This window comes from Dipodomys merriami, unplaced genomic scaffold (genome assembly GCF_024711535.1).
Source record: "Dipodomys merriami isolate MVZ:Mamm:240054 unplaced genomic scaffold, mDipMer1.0.p SCAF_48, whole genome shotgun sequence".
Taxonomy (NCBI): Eukaryota; Metazoa; Chordata; class Mammalia; order Rodentia; family Heteromyidae; genus Dipodomys; species Dipodomys merriami.
The window spans coordinates 2215180-2240779 of record NW_027206046.1 but is presented as its reverse complement, the minus strand read 5'-3'; the positions used below and the strand labels follow the sequence as shown (position 1 = coordinate 2240779).

General features: G+C 44.0%; 2 protein-coding genes across 3 annotated transcripts; both read right to left on the bottom strand.

Annotated features, from left to right (window-relative positions):
• Positions 1-21: 21 nt before the first annotated feature.
• Positions 22-14631, bottom strand: LOC138808881 (integrator complex subunit 14-like). 2 transcript variants are annotated; one of them, XM_069995123.1, is made up of 9 exons: positions 14583-14631; positions 11740-12023; positions 9132-9239; positions 6649-6804; positions 4811-4929; positions 4202-4344; positions 3563-3756; positions 2654-2701; positions 22-2232 (listed from the first exon to the last, which is right to left on the bottom strand). In XM_069995123.1, exons 2-7 carry the CDS (start codon positions 11959-11961, stop codon positions 3746-3748), a joined length of 759 nt encoding a protein of 252 aa, XP_069851224.1. In that variant the 5' UTR covers positions 11962-12023; positions 14583-14631; the 3' UTR covers positions 22-2232; positions 2654-2701; positions 3563-3745. The 2 variants fall into 2 exon arrangements, with proteins under 2 accessions (XP_069851224.1, XP_069851223.1); XM_069995122.1 differs by having other exon boundaries at positions 22-2701.
• A 7009-nt stretch (positions 14632-21640) lies between these two features.
• LOC138809018 (ral guanine nucleotide dissociation stimulator-like) lies at positions 21641-24796 on the bottom strand. Its single transcript, XM_069995440.1, has 4 exons — positions 23706-24796; positions 23332-23525; positions 22418-22465; positions 21641-21994 (listed from the first exon to the last, which is right to left on the bottom strand). The coding sequence occupies exons 1-4, from the start codon at positions 23871-23873 to the stop codon at positions 21760-21762; spliced, it is 645 nt and encodes a 214-aa protein (XP_069851541.1). The 5' UTR covers positions 23874-24796; the 3' UTR covers positions 21641-21759.
• Positions 24797-25600: the final 804 nt, after the last annotated feature.

The following is a 25600-nucleotide window of genomic DNA, read 5'->3' as shown; positions in this document are numbered from 1 at the left end:
ACACTCACACACACTCAAATATATTAATCAATTTTTAATGTATATGTACACACAACTATATATTTATATATTGATAATCAATGTTCTATAAGCATTTTGCCCAAAAATGTTTTAGTAAGCAATGTATTCTGGGACTTGGGCCTTGCCCTGGGTTCTTTGTTTACAATTATTTTTCAGACCAACTGTTGAGTTTTGGCCTCCGGCTGGCATTCAATTTCAAGTTCCTCATGTCTGTCTTCCCAGTAGCTCTGATTGATTAGAAGTGTGCAGCTCTACCACCAGATTTACAAAACAACAATTATATAAATAGTTCTTGAAACACCAGTAGAAATGCAGAAGTCATGTACCATATCTCAGAGGTATGCATGATGGAGAGCTCACATTTTATATAAACTTGAATCCCTAGACTCAGATTGTAAAGCTAATTGTGTAGTACTTCAGTAGCTTGTATATGTCTGGGTTCTAGACTCAAACAACAACAAACAATACTCCAGGATCTTCAATTGTCTCAGGCTGACAAAATTCTTTTCTTGTCACATTGAAGGCAGGCTTCAAACCTTTGCTATGAAACATTTATGTGATTTCTTAGAAAATCAGGTTTCAAAAAGATTCCTGACTGGATGCTGTGGATCTCGCCTGTACTGCTAGCTAGTCAGGAGTCTAAATCCGAGGATCATGGTTCAAAGCCAGATCAAGCGGGAAAGTCCATGAGACTCTTCTCTCCAATTAAGCACCAAAAAATGGAAGGGGAGCCGTGACTGTAAGTGGAAGCGCATTAGCCTTGTGCAGAAAAGAGCTCAGAGACAGTGCCCACAGCATGAGTTCAAACTCCACAACCAAACGGAGAGAGGAAAAGGGAGAGACAGAGACAGAGACAGACAGAAAAAAAAAACCAGAGAGACAGAGAGAGAGACAGAAACAGACAGAGACAGACAGAAATAGAGACAGAGACAGACAAACACAGAAAGAAAGACAGGAAGACTGAGAAATCCCTGACAACTCCATTTAGAAAAATGTATATGGATATCTTAGATGTATATCCTATTCTTCCATGATTCCCTACATAGTACCACCTCATCCTGATCCACATTTGGCTACCTGGAATCTATTGGGTGTTTCATAAATTATTCCACATGCTCCCATAGAACATAAACAGGCCCATACCTACTCACCAATTGTTTAAAAGTCTGGCCTTATTGCTTATATATGTAATATTCCCATTTGTATGTTTTTCTGTTTCCATGGTTTAAAGCTACCATTGCCCACATTTCATGTCTACATGTTTCATCTTTTGTGCCAGTAGTGGAATTTGAACTCACGGCCTTGAGCTCTTGCTTATTTTTTGTTCAATGCTTAAACATGTAACTTGAGCCATGCTATGAGTTCCTGACTTTTGCTGGCTCATTGGATAAGTCTTTCAGAGTTGTCAACAAGGGCTGATTTGAACCTTGAGGAAGTATAGGGCATTCTTGAAGCTACAATTATTGAGATGGGCCAGGACACCTGGCATGTCTTTGTCCCTCTGGCTAAGTCTTCTGTCTTCTATTGATGATGGCTTTTACCTATTTCCTTTGTATATTGTCAAACAGTTTTCCCCCAAAGTAACGTTTTGGTGGTATTTTGAGGTGAAATGTCCTTACATATTTGCACAGAGCAAAATGGGGGTGCGTACAGACATGAATTCACTAATGGAAGAAAGTCCCACAGACAGAACATTTAGCCTGGCATTTGTCTCAATAGACAGAACAACTTTCAAGAACATCTGGTTTGCCATGTCCTAGAACTTTAGTAATGGCCTGATCACCCCATGCAGGCATGGGTTAGGCTCCTTGCCACTCACAGTGCACTAACAGTTCCCTTCATAGCCAGTAAGTGTTGTTGGACAGCTCCAGGTCACTCTTCTGCCTTTACTCAGGACTCATGTGTCTGGGACATCAGAATGTATAAGAAAACAAACCAGGCAATTAGGCTCATCCCTAGAGGCCCAGGTGCCATCCCTACTCACAAGCTCTGAGGTGACCACACAGGGACTTCTTCCTCTGTTTCTTGGTCTCTTTCTTCCCGGTCTCCTCCAGCTCATCGAGAAGAATGTGGAGGTGGAGGACCAGGTCCGAGGAGGGCATGTGGAGCATGGCATAGTGGCTAAGTTCTTTCACTGGGTGTCGGTTCTGGGGCTCTCGGAAATCTGCAGGATAGCAGTCCATCCACATGGTGAAGATGGAACAAAGGGTGCTGTGGGCAGATTGGTGACAGGAAGAGTGAGTGCCTGCCCTCTCTATCCTGGGCCTCCAATAGCCCCTTTCTGCAAGGACTGCTATATGAACACTTGCATGTTGGGAAGCAGGAGGAGATTCCTGCACGCAGAGTGATCTTTACGAGCCACGACTAGAAGCTTCTGAAAGATAATTCTCCAATATTCTCACTGGGATAGGTAACAAGAAGGAACTGATTTTGTACACAGCCCTCCCTGTCATCCCTGAGAGTCCACAACCACACCACAACTGTGTTCTCTGCCACCACTCCAATCCCAAGCCTCTGCCCCTAGTGGAAAGCACAAGTGGTGTGCAAAGGAGAAATCTTTAGTTGGATTCAGAAGCCTCAAAGATACCATTTTACAAGAAGGGGCCTTTTCGATGTGCCACAGTCCACTTACTTCTTTACTTGTTCATCTTCCTCGGAGTTACGGCCCGGGAATCTGTACCTATGGGAGCACAGGAGGAAGTCACCTCTCAGCTTCTCCTTTTCTGCCCACACAGGACACATATGGGATGGGCTCATGCCCAGATGGGAATGGAATCTGACACATAAACAAGTGAGATATGTCTATACAGTTAAGTGAAAATTCTTCTATGAGAGGTATACGCATTTGGTCCAAGGAAAATGTGCCAGTGGCTAATACCTCAAATTCTAGCTCATCAGGAACATGAGATCTCAGGTGCACAGTCTGATCAGACATTAGTCAGTAAAAGTCTAAAGAAACTAATTTTTGAAGACCAGAATAGCACCTATGGTTCAAATGCTGTAGTGGTATCTCTGAGCACCAAAGAAACAGCAATCAGGCCCTGAGTTCAGGTTGCAGGACTGGCACACACACAAAATCATAAAAGCTTCAGGAGTTATAAATATGTAAAGCCAACATAATCCCTCCCTGAGGTCTCTGAGGTGATTCAGCCTCCAGTTCACCCGTCTTCCCACACCTAGCCTTTCCTGGGTCTACATTATTCACAGACATCCAATTCCCAATGAAACCTTATTTACTCATGGGAAATGTGATTTCCTAGAACCTCACCTAGGTGAGGGCAGAAGTTGGGTGCCTCTGGCACATGCCTGTAATCCTAGCCCCTCAGTAAGCAAGCTTCTGAGGTTCCAGTAGCTTTTCTGGGAAATGTACTGGGCAGACCATACTAAGAAAGTAGGCAGGGGGTGCACTTCTTTGTCTCATGCCAAGCTCCTGTGAGAAGACCCCCATGAAATCAACAGGTTCAGAGGGGTGCCAAGTATTCCACAACTCAGCAAGGAGGGGCTGAACAGACCAAGATGCGAAGGAAGGGGGAACACTCACTTTTTAAACACAATATCCAGCACTTGCTGCATTGTCCCCCACAGTCTATAATTGTGGAGGTAGTTTCCAACATAGAAGAGATTGCCTTTCTGGTAGGCAGGGACCAGGTTCATCACCAGCATGTCCAGCAGGCCTGCCTCCGGGCTCCATATATTGCGTGGCACATTCAGGGTCAGGCCTGACTCATTGGCACACTAAGGTGGGTAAAAGAATCAGAAAAAATGATGGAAATGAGAACACTTCCAAATGAGTAATTGTGATAGAGTGGATTGAAAACTATGCAGAAAACATTATCTCAGTATAGACAAATCACCTAAGAAGGTTCTCCTCTGGACTGCATGAAGCCCTGGGTTTGATTCCTCAGTATCACATAAACAGAAAAAGTCTGAAGTGGTGCTGTGGCTCAAGTGGTAGAGGGCTAGCCTTGAGCAAAAGACGCTCAGGGACAATGCCCAGGCCCTGAGTTCAAGCCCCCAGGACCAGCAAAAAAGAAAAAAAAATCAAGGGCTGATGACACTAGCACCTCCCTGTGAGAATACAAGATTCTTTCCAACCCTCCTAGATGGGGAGAAAGTAAGTCACAAGTGAAAAGAGGGCAGAGAAAAGAGGAAGGCCAGGAGGGAATTTTTCATGCATTACCTGTCTTAATGACTTTTGGGATAGGATCGATTTCTTCATCTACAATGAATGGCTCTGGCCTGGGGAAGACCTGGATGTCAGCGGTCAGGTGGCCACACTTGAGCACAGCATGGAAAGGCGAATATGCCAGGTCTATCAGCTTTCTAGAAGATGATCATGACTTGTTAAGGGAGGAAGAGTTCACATGTGGTACACATAAAAGGACTGTACACATGAAAGTAACATTTCAAGATGTAAAGGTGGTTAAACCTTCGCACTGATTCCAAAACTAAATCTACTTGTGAAACGGAAAACATTTTGATGTTTTTACAGAGGAAATTTCAATTGAGAGAGAAACCCCAGAGCAAGTTAAACTTGGGAACAGCTGAGTCTTTTTAAAGCATGACCACCTTATTTTACCTGAGAAACGGGCAACTGTGGGAAAATGGACTCACACTGTTAGAAATAATACAGTAACTGAGAGGTCGCCGAAATAGCTCAGTTGGGAGAACGTTAGACTGAAGAAATAATACAGTAACTGTTCTTCTTGGTTGTCAAATGATAATATCAGATTGTAAAGAAGCCCCCACCCCCGACCCCTCAAAAAACAACTTTAAGGCATATACTCACCCAAACATAGACTGCACGTTTCTCAAGCACAGGGGGCCATCAATAGTAAAAATTTGCCCTTCACCATTGTTGAGGTCTATGAGACGTTCAAGGCATTCCAGGAAATCGGTGCTCTGAAGCTACAAAGCAAGAGAGGACACCTTTAAAGTAGAACAAATCACCACATCACTACCAGCACACCAAGGCCACAGCCACTGTAACAAAATGGGCAATAAACGGTTTGTTTGTTTGTTCTTTTGGTTCTGGTACTGGGGCTTAAACTCAAGGCCTTATACTTTTTTTTTTGTCAGTTGCAGGGCTTTAACTCAGGGCTTGAATGCTGTCCCTGAGCCTCTATGTATTCAAAGCTGGTGCTCTACCACTTCAGCCTAGAGCTACTTGCAGTTTTTTTGAGTCGTTAATTGGAGATAAGAGTCTCAAGTCTCAAGTGGAGCCACAGCTCCACTTGCAGCTTTTTTGGGAGTTTTGGTAGATAAGAGTCTCATGGACTTTCCTGCCCAGGCTGGCTTTGAACCATGATCTTCAGATCTCAGCCTCCTGAGTAGCTAGGATTACGGGTGTTGAGTCCGTGAGATGATTTTCTTAACAGTCAATATCAGAAGGAAGTAACTACAAGGGCTGGGAAGGTGGCTCAGTGGTAGAGCGATTGCCTTGCATGCATGAGGCCCTGGGTTCGATTCCTCAGCACCACATAAGCAAAAAGAAAAAAGCCGGAAGTGGTGCTGTGGCTCAAGTGGTAGAGTGCTAGCCTTGAGCTGAAGAGCTGAGGGACAGCGCCCAGGCCCAGAGTTTAGGCCCCACGACCGCACCCCCACCCCCCCCAAAAAAAATACAAATAAAGAAGGAAGGAACACAACAATTGTTCTGTGTGTGTGCCAGTTCCTGGGCTCAATTCCAGAGCCTAGGTGTTGTCCTTGAGCTTTTTGCTCAAGGCTAGCACTCTACCACTTGAGCCACAACTCCACTTCCAGATTTTTTTGTAGTTTAGTGGAGATACTGAGTCTCATGGACCTTCTTACCTCAACTACTGCAATCTGCCTCAAGGTTACAAGAGGTACTTTATTCATACGTAGTTCTGCAGATTCTCAGGAGACCACAGTTAGTAGCCATACAGCATCTTCCCTACAACCTGTTCCTGACATGGTTTGGCAAGAGCCATCAATTATCAGCATTTTATAGAGAGAAAAACTGAGGTAAAGTGAAATAATTCCTGACTCAATGGAAAAGCAGGAAGTATTTAATAAAACACATCAGAAGCCAGGTGCTGGTGGCTCATGCCTGTAATCCTAGCTACTCAGGAGGTTGAGAGCTGAGGATGGCAGTTTGAGCTGAGGATGGCAGTTTGAAGCCAAGCCTGAGTAGTAAAATCTGTGAGATCTTCAGCTCCACTAAACTACCAAAAAAGCTAGAAGTGGAGCTGTGGCTCAAAATGGTAGAGTGCTAGTCTTGAGCAAAAAGCTCAGGGACAGCATCCAGGCTTTGATTTTAAGCCCCAATACCAGCACCTCAACAAACAAACAAAAAGACCTATGTTCCCCCGTTCCAAACCCTCCTCCCCAAAACAGAAAAAACCTAAAGTATACCTCTGTCAACATTTCTGGAGGAATGGACAGAAAAAAAAGACCATCTCAACCCTTCATGGTCATCAGCAGAATGGGCATCTCCAGCTATACTCTCGGAGAGGTGAGTGTTGTTATGTCAAAGAGCATGTGAAATCAAGTCTTTTCAAAGCTAAATGTTATACCGTACGCAAGAGTGTTCATTGAATATACTGAAAAATAAACCGAGCCCTGGGATTTACCTAACCCATCTAAAAAGCAGTTAGCAGAAGGCATTACCTCTTCCAGGTTTGCCATGCACATGATGTATATCTTAGACGGGAAAGGGAAAGGCAGCGGGAACCTGTTGCTGTCGCTCCTTTGATTGTGTGTCGCTAGGGAATGTCTCAGGGACCCTCTACCAATGCCGAGACAGCCGTCCGTCACCAGAACGACCTGTGTGCAGAGGACAAGTATCCATTAAGCCACATGCCCAACAGCTCCACCCAGGTTTGCTTTCACTGCCACAGGAATGTGCAGGGAGCTTTGTGGGGTGATGGGTATGGTCTAGGTCTTACTTGTAGTAAGGATATATATACATACATGCTTCCATTTGTGAAAATCTAGCAAACTGTGTGATTTATTTGTTTGTTTATGTGCCGGTCTTGGGGCTTGAACTCAGGGCCTGGGCTCTATTTGTGAACTATTTTGCTCAAGACTGGTGTTCTTCCACTAGAGCTACACCTCTACTTTTGCCTTTTTACTGGTTAGATGGAGATAAAAGTCTCACAGACTTTCCTGCCCAGGCTAGCATCAAACCATGAGCTTCAGATCTCTGCCTCTTGAGTAGGTAGGATTAAAAGCATGAGCCCCTGATGCCTGGCTTATTTTTTTTAATTGTCTTTATTTTCTCTTGTCAGTCATGGTACTTGAACTCAGGGCCTGGGTGCTATCCCTGAGCTCTTTTTGCTCAAGGCTAGCACTCTACCACTTTGAGTCACAATTGCACTTCTGGTTTTCTGATGGTTAATTAGAGATAAGAGCCTCATAGACTTTCTTGCTGGGCTGACTTTGAACCTGGATCCTCAGATCTCAGCCTTCTAAGTAACTTGGATTATACATGTGAGCCACTGGCCCACAGCTAAAATTATCTTTAACTAGTTATACCACAGAGTTTTAATTCAACGTCAACTGATATGTAGAATACACTTTGATCAGTGTCAACCTTTCTATCATTTTTCTATGTACTCCAAACTTATCCATCTGAAGTTTTCTAGTCCCAGTTTCAATATGTACATTGAATATTATGACTGTTTGTGTCCACCATTCTTTCTCTCTCTCTCTGCTCTCCTTAACATCCATCCTCATAGACAAGACCAAATCATGTATTTTGAATTTATGCATGTAAGACAAAAATGCAGGTACTAGAGCTTGAACACAGGGCCTGGGTACTGTCCCTTAGCTTTTTCTGCTCAAGGCTAGCACTCTCCCATTTGGCCCACAATTCTACTACCAACTTTTTAGTGTTTAACTGGAGATGAGAGTTTCATCTTTCCTGCCTGGGTTGGCTTTCAATGGAGATCCGCAAATCCAGTCTTCTGAGTAGCTAGGATTACAGGCGTGAGCCACTGGTGTCCCACAAGAGCAAGTCTTTATGATACTCTTCACTTTTTAGACAACTCAGTTGAGATGGTTAGAAATTTGCTGAATAACTGCTACACTGAGATAATGAAGAATAGACACTATTGTTCCGTGTTTACAATTCTACCACACAAAATTATAATCCGTCCTTCAGTGAATAGTTATAAATTCTACTGTGAGCCTTTTGTCTTTCTATAAACAATATAAATTTTCAGTACATCAGTTTACCAGGAAAATACTTTCCTCGACGCATAGGTCTGCTTTCTGAACACATTAGTATGACTTAAATTCGTGTGATACGATTACAGTGATTTAATGCCTTCTTTAAAAACTGTACAAATAGTGTAAAATGTAGTTTGTGGAGTTATAACGTAGGCGGTTAGAGCCTGAGGAAAATCAACACTACAGTGGTTAATGATTTGTATGTTTTGCACATGTGCTCATGCATGTGTACATGCACTCCTAGTAGCTTAACCTCAGGGTCTGGGTGTTGTCCCTGAGTCTCTCTGTGCTCAAGGCTAGCACTCTACCACTTGAGCCACAGCACCACTTCTGGCTTTTTCTGTTGATGTGGTATTGAGGAATCGTCCCCAGGGCTTCATGCAGCCTAGGCAAACACTCTTCCACTAAACCACATTCCCTAGCCCGTTTTTAGCTTTTTCATTCAAGGCTAGTGCTCCATCACTTGAGCCACAGCTCCACATCTGGCTTTTTGCTACTTAACTGGAGACAAGTGTCTCACGGACTTTCTAGCCTCAGCTAGCTTCAAACTGAGATCCTCAGATCTCAGCCTCTTGAATACCTAAGATTTACAGGCCAGTTTGGGGGGTCTATATTTTCTCTTCCTTTTTTCTTTCTTGCTGGTGCCAGTCCTGGAGCTTGAACTCAGACCCTGTGCATTGTCCCTGAGCTTTTTTGGCTCAAGGCTAGCACTCTACCACTTGAGTCATAACTCTACTTTTTTTTTTTCTTTTTGGGTTAATTGGAGATAAGAGGCTCATATACTTTCCTGCCTGGGCTGGCTTTGACCAGCAATCCTTGGATTTCAGCCTCCTTAGTAGCTAGGGTTACAGGTGTGAGCCACTAGTGCCTGGCTCGTTAATGATATTAACTAAGGACATTGAAAAAAAACTAAGCATTACCTGGCAAGGGATCGCACCGCCCCATTCTTGCTGAACAATGTTACAGACACCAACCAGTGCAGACTCTAGGCATGTCTTGTCGTAATCGTCCATGTTACTCAGTGCTTCCTTATTGGGCGAGAAAAAAATTGCTCATTATTCTCTGCTGTTTTGTTATTAGAAACAATATAAACTGTACGAAGTCTGAGTATCATACAGCAAACACTGAGTTTCTGTAAGCCCCAAAGCATAGGTTCCAGAAAACACACACACACACACACACACACACACACACACACACACACACAAACACAGCAAAACAGACTTCCTCAACTGTAATGGACAATGAAATAAGCTTTAAGTAATGACCAAAATGTATGGACCATTAACCATAATCTGCTAAACACATTCTCTGCACTTTACATGGATTTAATCATCCTACCATTGTTCACCCTACTTTTAAATGAGGAATTTTTTTTGGGGGGGGCCGATCATAGGGCCTGAACTCTGGGCCTGGGCGCTGTCCCTCAGCTCTTCAGCTCAAGGCTAACGCTCTACCACTTGAGCCACAGTGCCACTTTCAGCTTTTTTTTCTTTTGCTTATGTGGTGCTGAGGAAGCGAACCCAGGGCCTCTGGCATGCAAGGCATGCGCTCTACCACTGAGACACCTTCCCAGCCCTAAATGAGGAAATTTTTAAGAAGTGGCCTGACTCCAGAGCTTCTGCTTTTACCTCTTACACCTCATTCATTACATTGCAATTCTCTAAATTTTAGAACTGCTAAACACCAAAAAAATCTTTAGCTAAATAACTTATAAGAAAACCAGTACAAGCAGAGTGGGGTGGCTTACGCCCGTAATCCTAACTTTTTGAGAGGCAGAGATTGGGAAATTGCTGTTAAGAGGCTGGCCCGGGGAGAAAATTCACAAGACTCTACTTCAACCAAAGACTACGTGTGGTAGCACACACCTGTTATCCCCACTGACATGGGGAAGCACAAGTGGAAGGATCAAAGCCCAAACCATCCAGGGCATAAACTGAGACTATAATCTGAAAATACCCAGTACAAAAAAGGGTTGGAAGTATGACTCATGTGGTAGAGCATCTACCTTCCAAGCATGAGGTCCTGAATTCAAGACTCAGTAACACCAAAAGAGTCCACCAGTACAGTACGATTAAAAAAAATTTTAAGTCTCATAAAGATGCAAGATAATAAAAGGAAAGCTTTAATAAAAATTAGTAAGAATTCAGCCAGGCGCCATTGGCTCATGCCTGCAATCCTAGCTACTCAGGAGGCTGAGATCTGAGGATTGCGGTTCAAAGCCAGCAGGGGCAGGAAAGTCCATGAAACTCTTATCTCCAATAAACCACCAGAAAACCAGAAGTGGCACTGTAGCTCAAGTGGTAGAGCACTAGCCTTGAGCTGAAGAACTGAGGAACAGTGCTCAGGCCCAGAGTTCAAGGCCCACGACAGACAACAACAAAAAAATTACTAAGAATTCAAACTGCATTAATCCTGCATTTCCAAATTGCCCAACAATTATTTAATTGCTCAGTTTAATTTCAGAAACACTTATTGTGTACTCACTGGCCAAGACACTGTGCTAAGAACTATAGGAGATATTAATGGTTTAAAGACATCTGGCTAGCTCATAGAACTCATAAATATTATAGATCACGACAGACAACTTGCCCCATGAAATTAGAATGTGTTTGTGATTTTAACTAAGCATCACTATCTCGAAATACAGTGAAATTTGGAAAATTATGTAATCACTTAATCACAATAAAGAATTTGAAAAAAAAAAAAGACATCTGGCTTATCTCAGAAAAATATCTTTGAAAGACAATACCTATTAAGATTTTAAAATGACAACATTGAGCTGGGTACTAGTAGCTCATTCCTGTAATCCTAGCTACTCAGGAGGCTGAGATCTAACGACATTTGACACCACCTTGGGCAGGAAAGTCCATGAGACTCTTATCTCAATCAACCAGCAAAAAAGTTGGAAGTGGAGCTATGGCTCAAGTGGTAGAGTGCCAACCTTGAGCAAAAATTTCAAGGATAACGCCCAGGTCCTGAATTCAAGCCCCAGGATGGAAAAAAGGAAGAAAAAGATAAAAAATAATATCTTGGCATCAATAATATCTAAGCATCATTCTGAACTTTCTAGAAGAAATTGTGTGTGTGTGTGTGTCTTTTAATAAGGGCTATTTTTCATTACCTTAAAATTGTATGAGAAAGTAGAAAACAGCAGAATGGTAAAAAATGTTGAATTTAGGGACTGAAGCATGGTATGCTGAAATCTTCACCTTTCCTAAGAATTCCAGAAAATGGACATGACCTTTCTCTGCTTATGTGGTGCTGAGGAATCGAACCCAGGGCCTCATGAATGCGAGGCAAGCACTTTACCAGTGAGCCACCTTCCCAGCCCCCATGACCTCTTTCTCTACCTCATAGCTTTACAAAAGAAAGGCCTAGGACCTATTGGTTATGCATTATGCTTTATAGCTGTGCATGTTAAGTGCCTGTATATTTAGTATTAAATAATTCTAAGGTCTAAAATCAGTACACTATTATCATACTGCTTTCTTTCCAATCAACTTGGGTCTTTATTCCTTTTTGTACCTGCAGGGTGTTATAATCTCTTGTGAAGGGGACCATCAGCTCCCAAAGCGATGAGAAAACCACTAATGCTGTGAATTCAAGCTTGTAGTTTGTGGCCATGTGCTCAAACAGCATTGTCAACCCATGGGCTGCAAGGTGCTTCCGCTGGTATTCCTCAGACCCCTCGATTGACACAGGCTGAGTCATGGAGAGGGACACGTCCATCACCACCACTGTTGGCATGGTGAACAGAATCCAAGCGAGCCCAGTCAGAATGCAGACAACAAGCTACAAATAGTGAAATGCTGTGGGGAAAAAAAAAGAAGTGTCACAGAAGGAAAGCAGTATCTTTTCACCATAACTGTAACCAATTTTCCAGAAATAAGGCAAGGTGACCCCTATATAGGTCAATCTGCAGAGAATTCTGGGAGAAAGAAGACAGAAGACAGCAGCCTAATTCACTGGGAAGACCACTCCCAGACACACTCAAAACACACTATCTACACCTGTGAATCAAGGGCTACCTTATTACCAGTGGGAAAAAGCATTAAAGGTAGGCCTTACTTCCAACTTTCAATTTTTATATAAAATATGTATTTATTTATATAAATATACATATATACTTACATATATACATTTATGTATATATACATATATAGAGGGGGGGAAGAGAGAGAGATACACACACACACACACACACACACACACACACTATAGCTTAATGCTGGTGGCCTGTAATACTAGATACTCAGGAAGCTAAGGTCAGAGGCTTTCATTTTGGAGCCAGTCTGCTCATCAGTCATGAACCAGCAAGTTGAGGGAAAGCATGAAGCCCTGAATACAAGCCCCAATAGCAGCCTCAAAGTAAAATTAAATAAATATATAAATAAAATGTAATTTGGCTCTTGTGAACCACTATGTTCTAAGTTTCCAACAGCTCCCTTATAATTTGAATTTTACAATTTCACACATCCGTGCTTGGGCATTGTACCAGCAAGCAGTCTGGCTATTGTTAAACATTTTGAAATGAATTCCAAAAAACAAACAGTGAACATTATCCTTGTATAATGTTTTTACATCTACCTAAAGTCTTCCACAATTGTATAGGACACAAGCAATGTGAATATGGAGTTGTACGAAGTATACACATATAGTCCTATAACCCACTTTTCTTAGTTATGTATTTTTTTTTTAGCTGGGTCATTTATTTGTAACTACATGCTATTTCATTGTGTCAACAGACTACAGTTTCTCTCTCCTTTCCTTCCCTTTCCCCTTCTTTCCTTTCCTTTTCGTTGTAGAGCTTGAATTCAGGGCCTGGCGCTGTCCCTGAGCTTTTTCACTTAAGCCTAGAGTTCTACCACTTTGAGCCATAGCCACTCTTCTGGTTTTCTGGTACTTCATTGGAGATGAGTCTCACAGACTTTCCTGCCTGGGCTAGCTTTGAACCTTGATCATGAGATCTCAGCCTCCTGAGTAGTTAGGATTACAAGTGTGAGCCACCGGCGCCAGGCTCCTGGGCTGGCTTTGAACTCTTCAGATCTCAGCCTCCTAAGTAGCTAGGATTATAGGCTTGAGCTACTGGTGCCCAGCACACTATAGTTTCTTAACAAAGGATCAACAAATTGTATCCACATTAGTGGGTCTCTGTATTTGTTATTTCTTTATTTTTGTGCATAGGATTATTTTAAATTTTGTGAGTGTGCCAGTACTAAGATGGGAATCTCTAGGATTCCATCTAGGTTGGTTTTGAGATGTGATCCTCTAGGTCTCAGCCTGCTAAGTAACTAGAATTAAACCTGACTGAAAACAATGTTTTAAACAGGGGGTTAGGAACACAGGTTAAACAGCAAAAGCGGTTCTTTTTTTAAAACCACATAATAGACATAGATATGTTTCAAATAGGAGTTCAGATTTCCACATCAATAGGTTAACCAGAAAAAAAAATTCACTCCTGAGAAGTCCCAAATGTTTAACTAGTTTGATAGAAAAATTTAAATTTGTCTCCCTCATCTCTGCCTCATTAAAGTTGTTTGTTCAACATAACCCTGTTAAAAATGTCGTAGCAGCACCGCTTTAAACAGCCCTGCTGCCCTGCTGCTTCGCTCTTCAGTCATGTTCTCTGTGTGTGACAGAACACGGTGTTGGATGGATGCTTGAAGAAAAGTGATTGAAGCGTCTCAGCAGCTCTACAGAACAACCTCCAGCTAAGGCCTGCATCAGCGGCTCATGCTGGTAATCTTTTTTTTTTTTTCACGCTGGTAATCTTATCAGGAGGCTGAGAGGTGAAGATGGTGGTTCGAAGCCAGGCCTGCCAGGAATCCTAGTCCTTGAGACTTTCTTTTTTTTTAATCTCCATTAACCTACCAAAGAACACGGGATGTGCAAGTGTGGCTCCAGTGGTAGGGCGCTAGCCTTGAGCTCAGGGACGGGCTCAGGCCCTGAGTTCAAGGCCCCAGAACCAGCGCTAGAACAAAACCAAACCCCTCAGGGGGCGAGCCTCAAAGCGTGGGCCTCGTCTGAGTGTCGCAGCCGCCGCGGAGGCCGCAGCTACCTGTCAGCCTTCTCCCGGGCAGACGTCTGGCTGCAAATGTGCTTCCATACGGACGGCGACGGGAGGTGCCCACCCGCCCCCCCAAACAACCGACCACCAACCTCTAAAATCAGCGAAAAGAATCCGAGACCGGGAAGTCCCTCCTGAGGAAAGCGGGGAGAGAGGGGCCTAAAACGGGGCGAAATGGGGCTGTTCACACAGCGCTCGGCAGTCCCGGGTCGCGGAGCGCAGGGACCCCGGGAATGGCGCCCCAGAGCCGGCGCGGGGAGGCCGCGATGGCCGGGCGCTGGGCCTGCGCGGCTCTTCTCACCTCAGCCTTCGCCTGTATCCCTGCTACCGATTAAACGCGACCCTCAGGCCGCCGCCGCCTCCACTCACCCCAATCCGTCCGCTTCAACTTTCCGCCCGGGCGCCACAACCGGAACTATAAGGGCCGCGGGACCACAAGGAGCCCAGCACTGTCGGTGTCGGGAGAGGAGCAGACCCGGCTTCCGGGGCGGGAGGGGCGGGACTTCAGGCTGGGCGGGGAGGGGCGGGGCTGTGGCTCGGCTGGGCCACTAGGGAAGGCGTCCTCCCCAGCTCCTCTCCGCGGGGCGGGTAGGGGCGGGGTTAGGGGCGGGGTGGAGAGGCCCCACCCTCTTCCTCCCACAGCCCTGGGAACACAAAGCCCTCTGGAAGGCCTTAGACACTACTTTATCTAGTGACACAAGACCCAGGGCACCAGAAAATTGGAAGGGAAGCTGTGACTCAAAGTAGGAGGGTATTAGCCTTGGGAAAAAAGAGCTCAGAGACAGTGCCCACATGAGTTAAAGCTCCTCGACCAAACAGACAGACAGACAGACAGACAGACAGAGAAATCCCTCATAACTCCATTCAGAAAATGTATCTGGATATCGAAGATGTTTTTCCTATTCTTTCACAATTCACTACAGAGTACCACATCATCCTGATCCGCATTTGGCTAGCTGGAATCTATTTGGTGTTTTATAAATCATTCCACATGCTCCCATAGAACATGAACAGCCACACCCCCACTCACCAATGGGTTATTCTACAGTTAAGCCAATCATATCTCCATACCATCTCCATGGTCAGCTGCATCATCTTTTCAAATATAGCTGTATATGGTTTCAATAATGCACACATGGACCACCCACATAAAATGCTTTGATTCATGAAGAAAAAAATCTGCTTTGCTTTAACACATATTTTAGAAATGGTCCTTATCTCCAGAGCATTTTTGAAGAAAAAAAAGGCAGAATGGAACCATGAAACTTGGAATATATGACTAGGAATTATCTCATTTAACTAAAAAGAAATAAACCCTACCCTTAAACATATGGAAAACTCATTAAGCCATTGAGAAATGTGTGTAATGCATAGGTTCTTTGGCATGTCGGCACTGGGTCTTTAATGCAGTGCCTTAGCATTATTGCTGAGCTTTTCTGCTCAAGGCTAGCATCTACCCATTGAGCCAAACATCACTGGTCCTTGAGATACATGGGATTAACATTATAGGGTATTTCACAAAAGAGAGTTACACACAGTCTCAAAAGAGGCTCATTTTAGTGACTCATTTTAGTGTTCAGGTTGAAGTAGGTGGAGATAGAAAAATAATACTACATGTCCTGATCCCCAGAGAGACAAGACTCAGCCTTAGCATAGCAGCTGTTGTCTGCAGGCTTCTTTGCTGTTTTCTTATGCAGGTAGTGGGTCATGAATTTCCTGCTCTCACTTCAGTTGTTTCTGCTCTTGGCTGGTGCTCTGCCACTTGATCAGTTCTTTCTTTTTGAGGGTTAATTAGAGATATTTTGAGTTCCTAGTATTAAGAGCAATTAATCATTCAAACCCAGCATTGTGCCTATTTGATGAAATTGATGGCCAGGAGTTGATGTGTGCGGGGAAACTACATTTCTTTTTTCTATTTCATATTTGGACCTAATGTGTAAGTCTGGCCTTTTTGCTTAAACTAATATGTAATTTTCCCATTTCTATACATCTCTTTTCCCTTGGATTAAAGCTACCATTGCATACATTTCAGGTTTAGATGTCTTTATCTTTTGTGCCAGTAGTGGAGTTTGAACTCAGGGCCTTGAGCTCTTGCTTATTTCTTGTTCAGTGCTTAAACATACAACTTGAACAATGCTACAAGTTCCTGACTTTTGCTGGCTCAGTGAATAAGTCTTTCACATTTGTCTATGGGGGCTGATTTGAACCTCCTTCCTGAGGAAGGACAGGGCAGTCTGGAAGATAGAATCATTGCGATGAGCCAGGACACCTGCCATGTCCTCTGAGTAAGTCCCTCTGAGTAAGTGTTCTTTCTTCCACTGATGATGGCTTTTACTTTTCAGTATACCTAATGCCGATGTATTTTGTCAACTACTTTTCCCCCAATATAGCTTTTCATGTCATTTTGCGGTGAAATTTTCTTACATATTTGCACAGAGTAAAATGGGTGTGCAAACAGACTTGAATTCACTAATGGAAGAAGGTCATCCATTCAGTACATTTAGCCTGGTATTTGTCTCAATAGACATAACAACTTGCAAGGACATCTGGTTTGCTATGTCCTAGAATTTTAGTAGTGGCCCCATCACCCCATGCAGACATGGACTGGGTTCCTTGCCATCCACAGTGTTTTGAGTAGTTCCCTGGATAGCCAGAAAGGGCTCTTGGACAGCTCCAGGTCACTGTGTTTTGCCCCCACTTAGGACCCAGGTGTCTGGGACATCAGATTGTACATTTATTTTATTTTATTTTATTTTTGTTTTTTTGTGGGTCGTGGGGCTTGAACTCTGGGCCTGGGCGCTGTCCCTCAGCTCTTCAGCTCAAGGCGAGCGCTCTACCACTTGAGCTACAGCGCCACTTCTGGTTTTCTGGTGGTTTACTGGAGATAGGAGTCTCACCGTCTCTCCTGCCTGGGCTGGCTGTGAACCGCGATCCTCAGATCTCAGCCTCCTGTATAGCAAGGATTACAGGCGAGAGCCACCAGCGCCTGGCCAGATTGTACATTTAAAAACCCACAATATTGGGACTGGGAAGGTAGCTCAGTGGTAGAGCACTTGCCTTGCATGCATGAGGCCCTGGGTTCTATTCCTCAGCACCACATAAGCAAAAAAGAAAAAAGCCAGAAGTGGTACTGTGTGGCTCAAGTGGTAGAGCGCTAGCCTTGAGCTGAAGAGCTGAGGGACAGTGCCCAGGCCCAGAGTTCAGGCCCACGACTTGATCAAAAAAAAAAAAAACCCACAGTATTTAGGATCCATAAATTGTACAACATACACAAACATATTTTAATAAATTTAGAAGAATAAAAAGAATGAACATTTTACAACAATCAGGACAAAAAGAAAAAGAGAGATATCCCCAGGGAGAGGGGAGGGAAGCTCTAAGTCTAGGTCGGCTTCTAAGTTGCCTTCAAACATAAATTCTGCCTCAGAATCCTCCAAGGGATCTGCCTCCTCATGAATGATTGGAGTTGCTCCTTCAATTGCCGGAGAGGCAGATTCTAACTTCTCTGTTGGAGATTGGCTATGCTGCAGCAGGACAGATTTGTCCAGATGTTCAGTGAGGACAGATTCACTTTCCTGAGCTGCATCTAAGGTTTGGACCTCAGTTATTGGTTCACCTGAGCACAGACTGGGGACATTTTCCATCAGCCCCACTTGTGCTACTCCCTCCAGAACACCAGGGGGAGTGCTGATTTGACCCTTTTTGAGCTGATCTGGGCCGCCTGTGAAAGTCAGAAGAAGACAATCACTATTACCTTCTTCTTTCTTTGGGGTCCCTACAGGGTCAGCTCTGTCACATGTGGGGTTCACAACCAATGTCTTATCCACAGGACTCACAACCCGTTGGGGCCTCACTGCAAATGCATGCAACCCCTCTACATGCACATGCTTTGTGGAGTCCAGTGATGGCTCCAGATCTCCATCCATCACCATCCCTGACATCACCGACGGCTTCTTTCTTAGGAGGTCAGGAGAAGCTGCTCTATGGCGGCCAAAGCCTGAGAAAGAGAAATAGGTAAAGGAGTTTGACAGTGGATTCAGGATGTGCACGTGGAGTTCAATTTCCATGAGGCTCTAATGGAGGAAGCTGTACAAGTTTACTTTGGACTGAACACTGATGAGAAGGTAAGGTCTTTCCCAACAGTGGATAAGCCCAAGTGCTTTCACCAATAGAACAAACACTGCCTGGCAGAGAATATCATACAAAGGCATTCTTACAACCTGGGGTTAATAAGGGTTCTCGGGCAATTAGGACCATCCCTAGAAGCCCAGGAGCCATCCCTACTCACAAGCTCTGAGGTGACCACACAGGGACTTCTTCCTCTGTTTCTTGGTCTCATTCTTCCCGGTCATTCTTCCACGTGCTGCTTCAGAGGAGATGAGGCCTTGTCTCAAAATCTAAGGCCTTGGGGTTGAGAGTTCCTGAAACTCAGAACCCAGATTCGTAAGTCACAAAGATCACAGGCCTCTACCTCAGGTGGCCAGCTCACAGCGCCTTTTTCATACTGAGTTTGCTGAATTTCCTTACGTTCACTTTGTAAATACACATACACACACACTCACACACACTCAAATATATATTAATCTATTTTAATCAATGGTATATGTACACACAATATATATTTATATATTGATAATCAATGTTCTATAAGCATTTTGCCCAAAAATGTTTTAGTACACAGGTATTACTCTGTGACTTGGGTTTTGCCTGGGGTGTTTGTTTACAATTATTTTTCAGACCAATTGGTGAGTTTTGGCCTCCGGCTGGCATTCAATTTCAAGTTCCTCACTTCTGTCTTTCCAGTTGCTCTGATTGATTAGAAGTGTGCAGCTCTACCACCAGATTTACAAAACAACACTTATATAAATAGCATCGTTTTCAAAACACCAATAGAAATGCAGAAGTTATGTACCATATCTCGGAGGTATGCATGATGGAGAGCTAACATTTTATATAAACTTGAATCCCTAGACTCAGATTGTAAAGCTAATGGTGTAGTACTTCAGTCGCTTGTATATGTCTGGGTTCCAGACTCAAACAACAACAAACAATACTCCAGGATCTTCAATTGTCTCAGGCTGACAAAATTCTTTTCTTGTCACATTGAAGTCAGACTTCAAACCTTTGCTATGAAATATTTATGTGATTTCTTAGAAAATCAGGTTTAAAAAAGATTCCTGACTGGATGCTGTGGATCTCTCCTTTGCTGCTAGCTAGTCAAGAGGCTAAATCCAAGGATCATGGTTCCAAGCCAGATCAGGCAGGAAAGTCCATGAGACTCTTCTCTCCAATTAAGCACCAAAAAATGGAAGGGGAGCTGTGACTGTAAGTGGAAGAGCATTAGCCTTGTGCAAAAAAAGCTCAAAAACAGTGTCCACAACATGAGTTCCAGCTCCACAACCAAACGGAGAGAAGAAAAGCACGCGCGCACGCGCGAGAGAGAGACAGAGACAGAGACAGAGACAGAAAAAGAGACAGACACAAGAGAGAGACAGAAACAGAGATTGAGAGAAATAGAGACAGAGACAGACAAACACAGAAAGACAGACAGGAAGACTGAGAAATCCCTGACAACTCCATTTAGAAAAATGTATATGGATATCTAAGATGTATATCCTATTCTTCCACAACTCACTACATAGTACCACCTCATCCTGATCCACATTTGGCTACTTGGAATCTATTTGGTGTTTCATAAATTATTCCACATGCTCCCATAGAACATAAACAGGCCCACACCTACTCACCAATGGTTGATTATAAGTCTGGCCTTTTTGCTTAAATATGTAATATTCCCATTTGTATGTTTTTCTGTTTCCATGGTTTAAAGCTACCATTGTCCACATTTCATGTCTACATGTCTTCATCTTTTGTGCCAGTAGTGGAATTTGAACTCACGGCCTTAAGCTCCTGCTCACTTTTTGTTCCATGCTTAAACATGTAACTTCAACCATGCTATGAGTTCCTGACTTTTGCTGGCTCATTGGATAAGTCTTTCAGATTTGTCTACAGGACACCTGGCATGTCTTTGTCCCTCTGGCTAAGTCTTCTGTCTTCTACTGATGATGGCTGTTACCTATTTCCTATGTATTCTGTCAAATACTTTTCCCTCAAAGAAACTTTGGTGGTATTTTGAGGTGAAATGTCCTTACATATTTGCACAGAGTAAAATGGGTGTGCGTACAGACTTGAATTCACTAATGGAAGAAAGTCCCACATACAGAACATTTTCAAGGATATCTGGTTTGCTATGTCCTAGAACTTTAGTATTAGCCTGATCACCCCATGCAAGCATGGGTTGGGTTCCTTGCCCCTCCCCTTATAGTGCACTGAACTGTTCCCTTCATAGCCAGTAAGTGCTCTTGGACAGCTCCAGGTCACTCTTTTGCCTTTACTCAGGACTCATGTGTCTGGGACATCAGAATGTATAAGAAAACAAACCACAGCATTTAGCCTCCATAAATTGTACAACATAAACATATATATTTAATAAATTTAGAAGAATAAAAAGAATGCACATTTTACAACAATCAGGACAAAAAGAAAAAGAGAGATAACCCCAGGGAGAGGGGAAGGAAGCTCTAAGTCTAGGTCGGCTTCTAAGTTGCCTTCAAACATAAATTCTGCCTCAGAATCCTCCAAGGGATCTGCCTCCTCATGAATGATTGGAGTTGCTCCTGCAATTGCTGGAGAGGCAGATTCTAATTTCTCAGTTGGAGATTGGTTCTGCTGCATCAGGACAGATTTGTCCAGATATTTTTTGAGGACAGATTCACTTTCCTGAGCTGCATCTAACTTTGGGACCTCAGTTATTGGTTCCCCTGAGCACAGACTGGGGACATTTTCCATCAGCCCCACGTGTGCTACTCCCTCCAGCACACCAGGGGGAGTGCTGATTTGACCCTTTTTGAGCTGATCTGGACTGACTGTGAAAGTCAGAGGAAGACAATCACTATTACTTTCTTCTTGCTTTGGGGTCCCTACAAGTTCAGCTCTGTCACATGTGGGGTTCACAACCAGTGTCTTATCCACAGGACTCACAACCTGTTGGGGCCTCACTGCAAATGCATGCAACCCCTCTACATGCACATGCTTTGTGGAGTCCAGTGATGGCTCCAGATCTCCATCCATCACCATCCCTGACATCACCGACGGCTTCTCTCTTGGGTGGTCAGCAGAAGCTGCTCTACGGCGGCCAAAGCCTGAGAAAGAGAAATAGGTAAAGGAGTTTGACAGTGGATTCAGGATGTTCACGTGGAGTTCAATTTCCATGAGGCTCTAATGGAGGAAGCTGTACAAGTTTACTTTGGACTGAACACTGATGAGAAGGTAAGGTCTTTCCCAAGAAAGAAAGTGCTTTCACCAAGAGAACCAACACTGCCTGGCAGATAGTATCATAAAAAGACATTCTTACAACCTGGGGGGTAATAAGGGCTCTCAGGCAATTAGGCTCAACCCTAGAGGCCCAAGCGCCATCCCTACTCACAAGCTCTGAGGTGACCACACAGGGACTTCTTCCTCTGTTTCTTGGTCTCATTCATCCCGGTCTCCTCCAGCTCATCCAGATGAACGTGGAGATTGAGGACCAGATCTGAGGAGGGCATGTGGAGCATGGCATAGTGGGTAAGTTCTTTCACCGGGTGTCGGTTCTGGGGCTCTCGGAAATCTGCAGGGTAGCAGTCCATCCACATGGTGAAGATGGAACAAAGGGTGCTGTGGGCAGATTGGTGACAAGAAGAGTGAGTGCCTGCCCTCCCTATCCTGGGCCTCCAATAGCCCCTTTCTGCAAGGACTGCTATATGCACACTTGCAAGTTGGGAAGCAGGAGGAGACTCCTGCAGGCAGAGTGATCTTCACCAGCCATGACTACAAGCTTCTGAAAGATAATTCTCCAATATTCTCACTGGGATAGGTAACAAGAAGGAACTGATTTTGTACACACAGCCCTCCCTGTCATCCCTGAGAGTCCACAACCAAAACACAGCTGTGTCCTCTGCCACCACTCCAATCCCAACCCTCAGCCCCTAGTGGAAAGCCCAAGTGGTGTGCAAATGAGAAATCTGCACTTTGAATCAGAAGCCTCAAAGATACCATTTTGAACGAAGGGGCCTTTTCTTTGTGCCACAGTCCACTTACTTCTTTATTTGTTCATCTTCCTCGGAGTTACGGCCCGGGAACCTGTACCTATGGGAGGACAGGAGGAAGTCACCTCTCAGCTTCTCCTTTTCTGCCCACACAGGACACATATGGGATGGGCTCATGCCCAGATGGGAATGGAATCTGACACATAAACAAGTGAGATATGTCTATACAGTTCAGTAAAAAAAATTTTTTATGAGAGGTATACGCATTTGGTCCAAGGAAAATGTGCCAGTGGCTAATACCTCAAATTCTAGCTAATCAGGAACATGATATCTCACGTGCACAGTCTGAATAGAGATTAGTCAGTAAAAGTCTAAGGACACTAATTTTTAAAAGGCCAGAATTGCACCTATGGTTCAAATGCTATAGTGGTAGCTCTGAGCACCAAAGAAACAGCACTCAGGCCCTGAGTTCAGTTGTAGGACTGGCACAAACTGAAAAACATCAAAGCTTCAGGGGTTATAAATATATAAAGCTAACATAATCCCTCCCTGAGGTCTCTGAAGTGATTCAGCCTCCAGTTCACCCGCCTTCCCCACACCCCAGCCTTTCCTGGGTCTACATTATTCACAGACATCCAATTGCTAATGAAACCTTATTTACTCATGGGAAATGTGATTTCCTAGAACCTCACCTAGGTCAGGGCAGAAGTTGGGTGCCACTGGCACATGCCTGTAATCCTAGCCCCTCAGTAAGCCAGCTTCTGAGGTTCCAGTAGCTTTTCTAGGAAATGTCCTGGGCAGACCCATACTAAGAAAGTAGGCAGGGGGTGCACTTCTTTGTCTCATGCCAAGCTCCTGTGAGAAGACCCCCATGAAATCAACAGGTTCAGAGGGGTGCCCAGTACTCCACAACTCAGCAAGGAGGGGCTGAAGAGACCCAGATGCAAAGGAAGGGGGAACACTCACTTTTTAAACACAATATCCAGCACTTGCTGCATTGTCCCCCACTGTCTATAATTGTGGAGGAAGTTTCCAACATAGAAGAGATCGCCTTTCTGGTAGGCAGGGACCAGGTTCATCACCAGCATGTCCAGCAGGCCTGCCTCCGGGCTCCATATACTGCATGGCACATTCAGGATCAGGGCTGACTCATTGGCACACTAAGGTGGGAAAAAGAATCAGAAAAAAATCATGGAAATGAGAACACTTACAAAGGACTAATTGTGATCGAGTGGATTGAAAACTATGCAGAAAGCATTATCCCAGTATTGACAAATCACCTAAGAAGGTTCTACTGTGGGCTGGGTTGGGGTTAAGTGGGTTTTCTATCATGAGTATACCTTGCCTGAGTTGCCTTGTGATTTCCTAGGTTTCTTTTTGGACAAATCTCTGAGATGGTTGGTTCGTGGCTTGCCACTGATCCAGTGTCTACAGCTTTGACTGAGGCACCCATACTGCTCTTGGCTGAGACCAGAGTCTCGAGACCTGCGAATACAGCACGAGAACATGTTTCTGGTTCCTGAGGCACAGGCCAAGTGAGCTGGCTTGAGCCAACTGTGAGTTACCGTGGCCTGCTATCAGGGTTCCATGTTCTATTCCATTGTGAAGGAGGCAGGGTCACCTGTCAGGGCCAATGACCTCTGCCGCTTCCTCACACAAGAAATATTCCCATCCAGCCAATATTGCAATGTGTACATGTAGACACAATGAACAGCACACCTTGTTTGTCCAATCCTAATGTGCTTGCCCTAGGTTCTGGCTTGTTCTCAGCTTCCAGGAGTCACTGCTAGGTCACATTCATGGCCTATCTGTCACTATTCCTCTCATCTGGCTCAAATCATTTTGTTTCTGAGGGCCTTCTGTCACTACCACATCCTTCTGGCACATAGTTTTGACATCTACATCCTAGGCCATTGTTTACTTTCTGTAGCCTAATCTGTTTGTCCTTGGAACCCCTCTCTTGGGTCATGTGGAACTAATGCAAATACTTAGAAATGAGAAAAACTAACAAGTATTGCAAAACATACATTACACTTATAATCATCCATTGTATATGTGTCCATTTTTGTAAGCGAGAAAATTATTTTTTATACTTGCAATATTTCATGGAGGCAAGCAGAGAAAGGAAGAGGTGCTGCATTGTCTTATTTTGATGACTAGGACTTGTTTTACTATAGCTTTAAGGAATATAGTATTTAAGGTAGAAATCTGCTCCTTTGCTTTTTACAAGGTAATCGTTTATATAGTTATTTGCCTCTGTAGTCTTTGCTTCTGTGTCCCATGATCTGTCCTCCTCCCTCAGCACAAAAGGGAAGAAGGAATTTCACACATTGCTGAGCTGTTGTCCAATCTCTGCATAGGAATTTAAGATACAATAGTTACTCTGGTTAGTGTGTGTGTGTGTGTGTGTGTGTGTGTGTGTGTGTGTGTGTGTGTGTGTGTGTGTGTGTTTGTGTGCCCACGCATGCGCGCGCATTTGTGATCTTGGACCCTTTGCCTTCTCCCTTAGCATTTTTCCTCAAAGCTATTGCTCTACCCTCTGAGACATAGCTCCACTTGGAGCTTTTTGTAGTCAGTTGGAGATGAGAGATTCGTGGAACTTTCCTACCCAGCATGGATATTGCTCCTTTTCAGCCTCATTTTTCCTCGACTGTGGCAATGGCGGTTCAGTTTCTGGATTTCCCATCCAAGCACAGGCACAAGCCATCCTCCACTGCACATGTCTCTTTGTGCCCCTGGAGGGCCCAGCTCTTCTCTCAAAACTTAGTGCCCTGAGGATAGAACCTCTGAAACTCAGAACCAAGTTTTCTGATTAATTAGGATCACAGACCTGAGCTACATATGAACAGCTCATTACGTGCCCTCCCATATTTTGGGGGGTTTAAGGGATTGTTCCTGAGGCTTGAAATCTGGGCCTGGGCCTGTCCTCAGCTTTTCAGCTCAAAGCTAGGGCTCTACCACCTTGAGGCACAGTACCACTTCCAGTTTTCTGGTCGCTTATTGGGAGATCAGAGTTTTACGGATGTTTCCGCCCGGGCTGACTTTCAGCTGCAATCCTCAGAACTCAGCCTCTTGAGTAGCTAGTATTACAGGGGTGAGCTACCAGTGTCCAGCACAGGATCCCTTTCTGCAAAAGCATTTGGTGAATTGAACTATGTTGACTTAAGACAGATATATCACTAATTTCCCCAATAATGTGTTTCATATTCATTTTTTTTTTGTTTTTTGTTTCTTT

Coding starts and splice junctions, on each gene's coding strand:
- LOC138809018 (XM_069995440.1), bottom strand. CDS start 23,873: ATGTTCTCGTGCTGTATTCGCAGGTCTCGAGACTCTGGTCTCAGCCAA. Junction 23,526..23,705: donor CACAAGGCAACTCAGGCAAG/GTATACTCATGA, acceptor TTCCCACCTTAG/TGTGCCAATGAGTCAGCCCT. Junction 22,466..23,331: donor CTGGATATTGTGTTTAAAAA/GTGAGTGTTCCC, acceptor GTCCTCCCATAG/GTACAGGTTCCCGGGCCGTA.
- LOC138808881 (XM_069995122.1), bottom strand. CDS start 11,961: ATGCCAACAGTGGTGGTGATGGACGTGTCCCTCTCCATGACTCAGCCT. Junction 6,805..9,131: donor GCGGTGCGATCCCTTGCCAG/GTAATGCTTAGT, acceptor CTCTGCACACAG/GTCGTTCTGGTGACGGACGG. Junction 4,345..4,810: donor AACGTGCAGTCTATGTTTGG/GTGAGTATATGC, acceptor ATCATCTTCTAG/AAAGCTGATAGACCTGGCAT.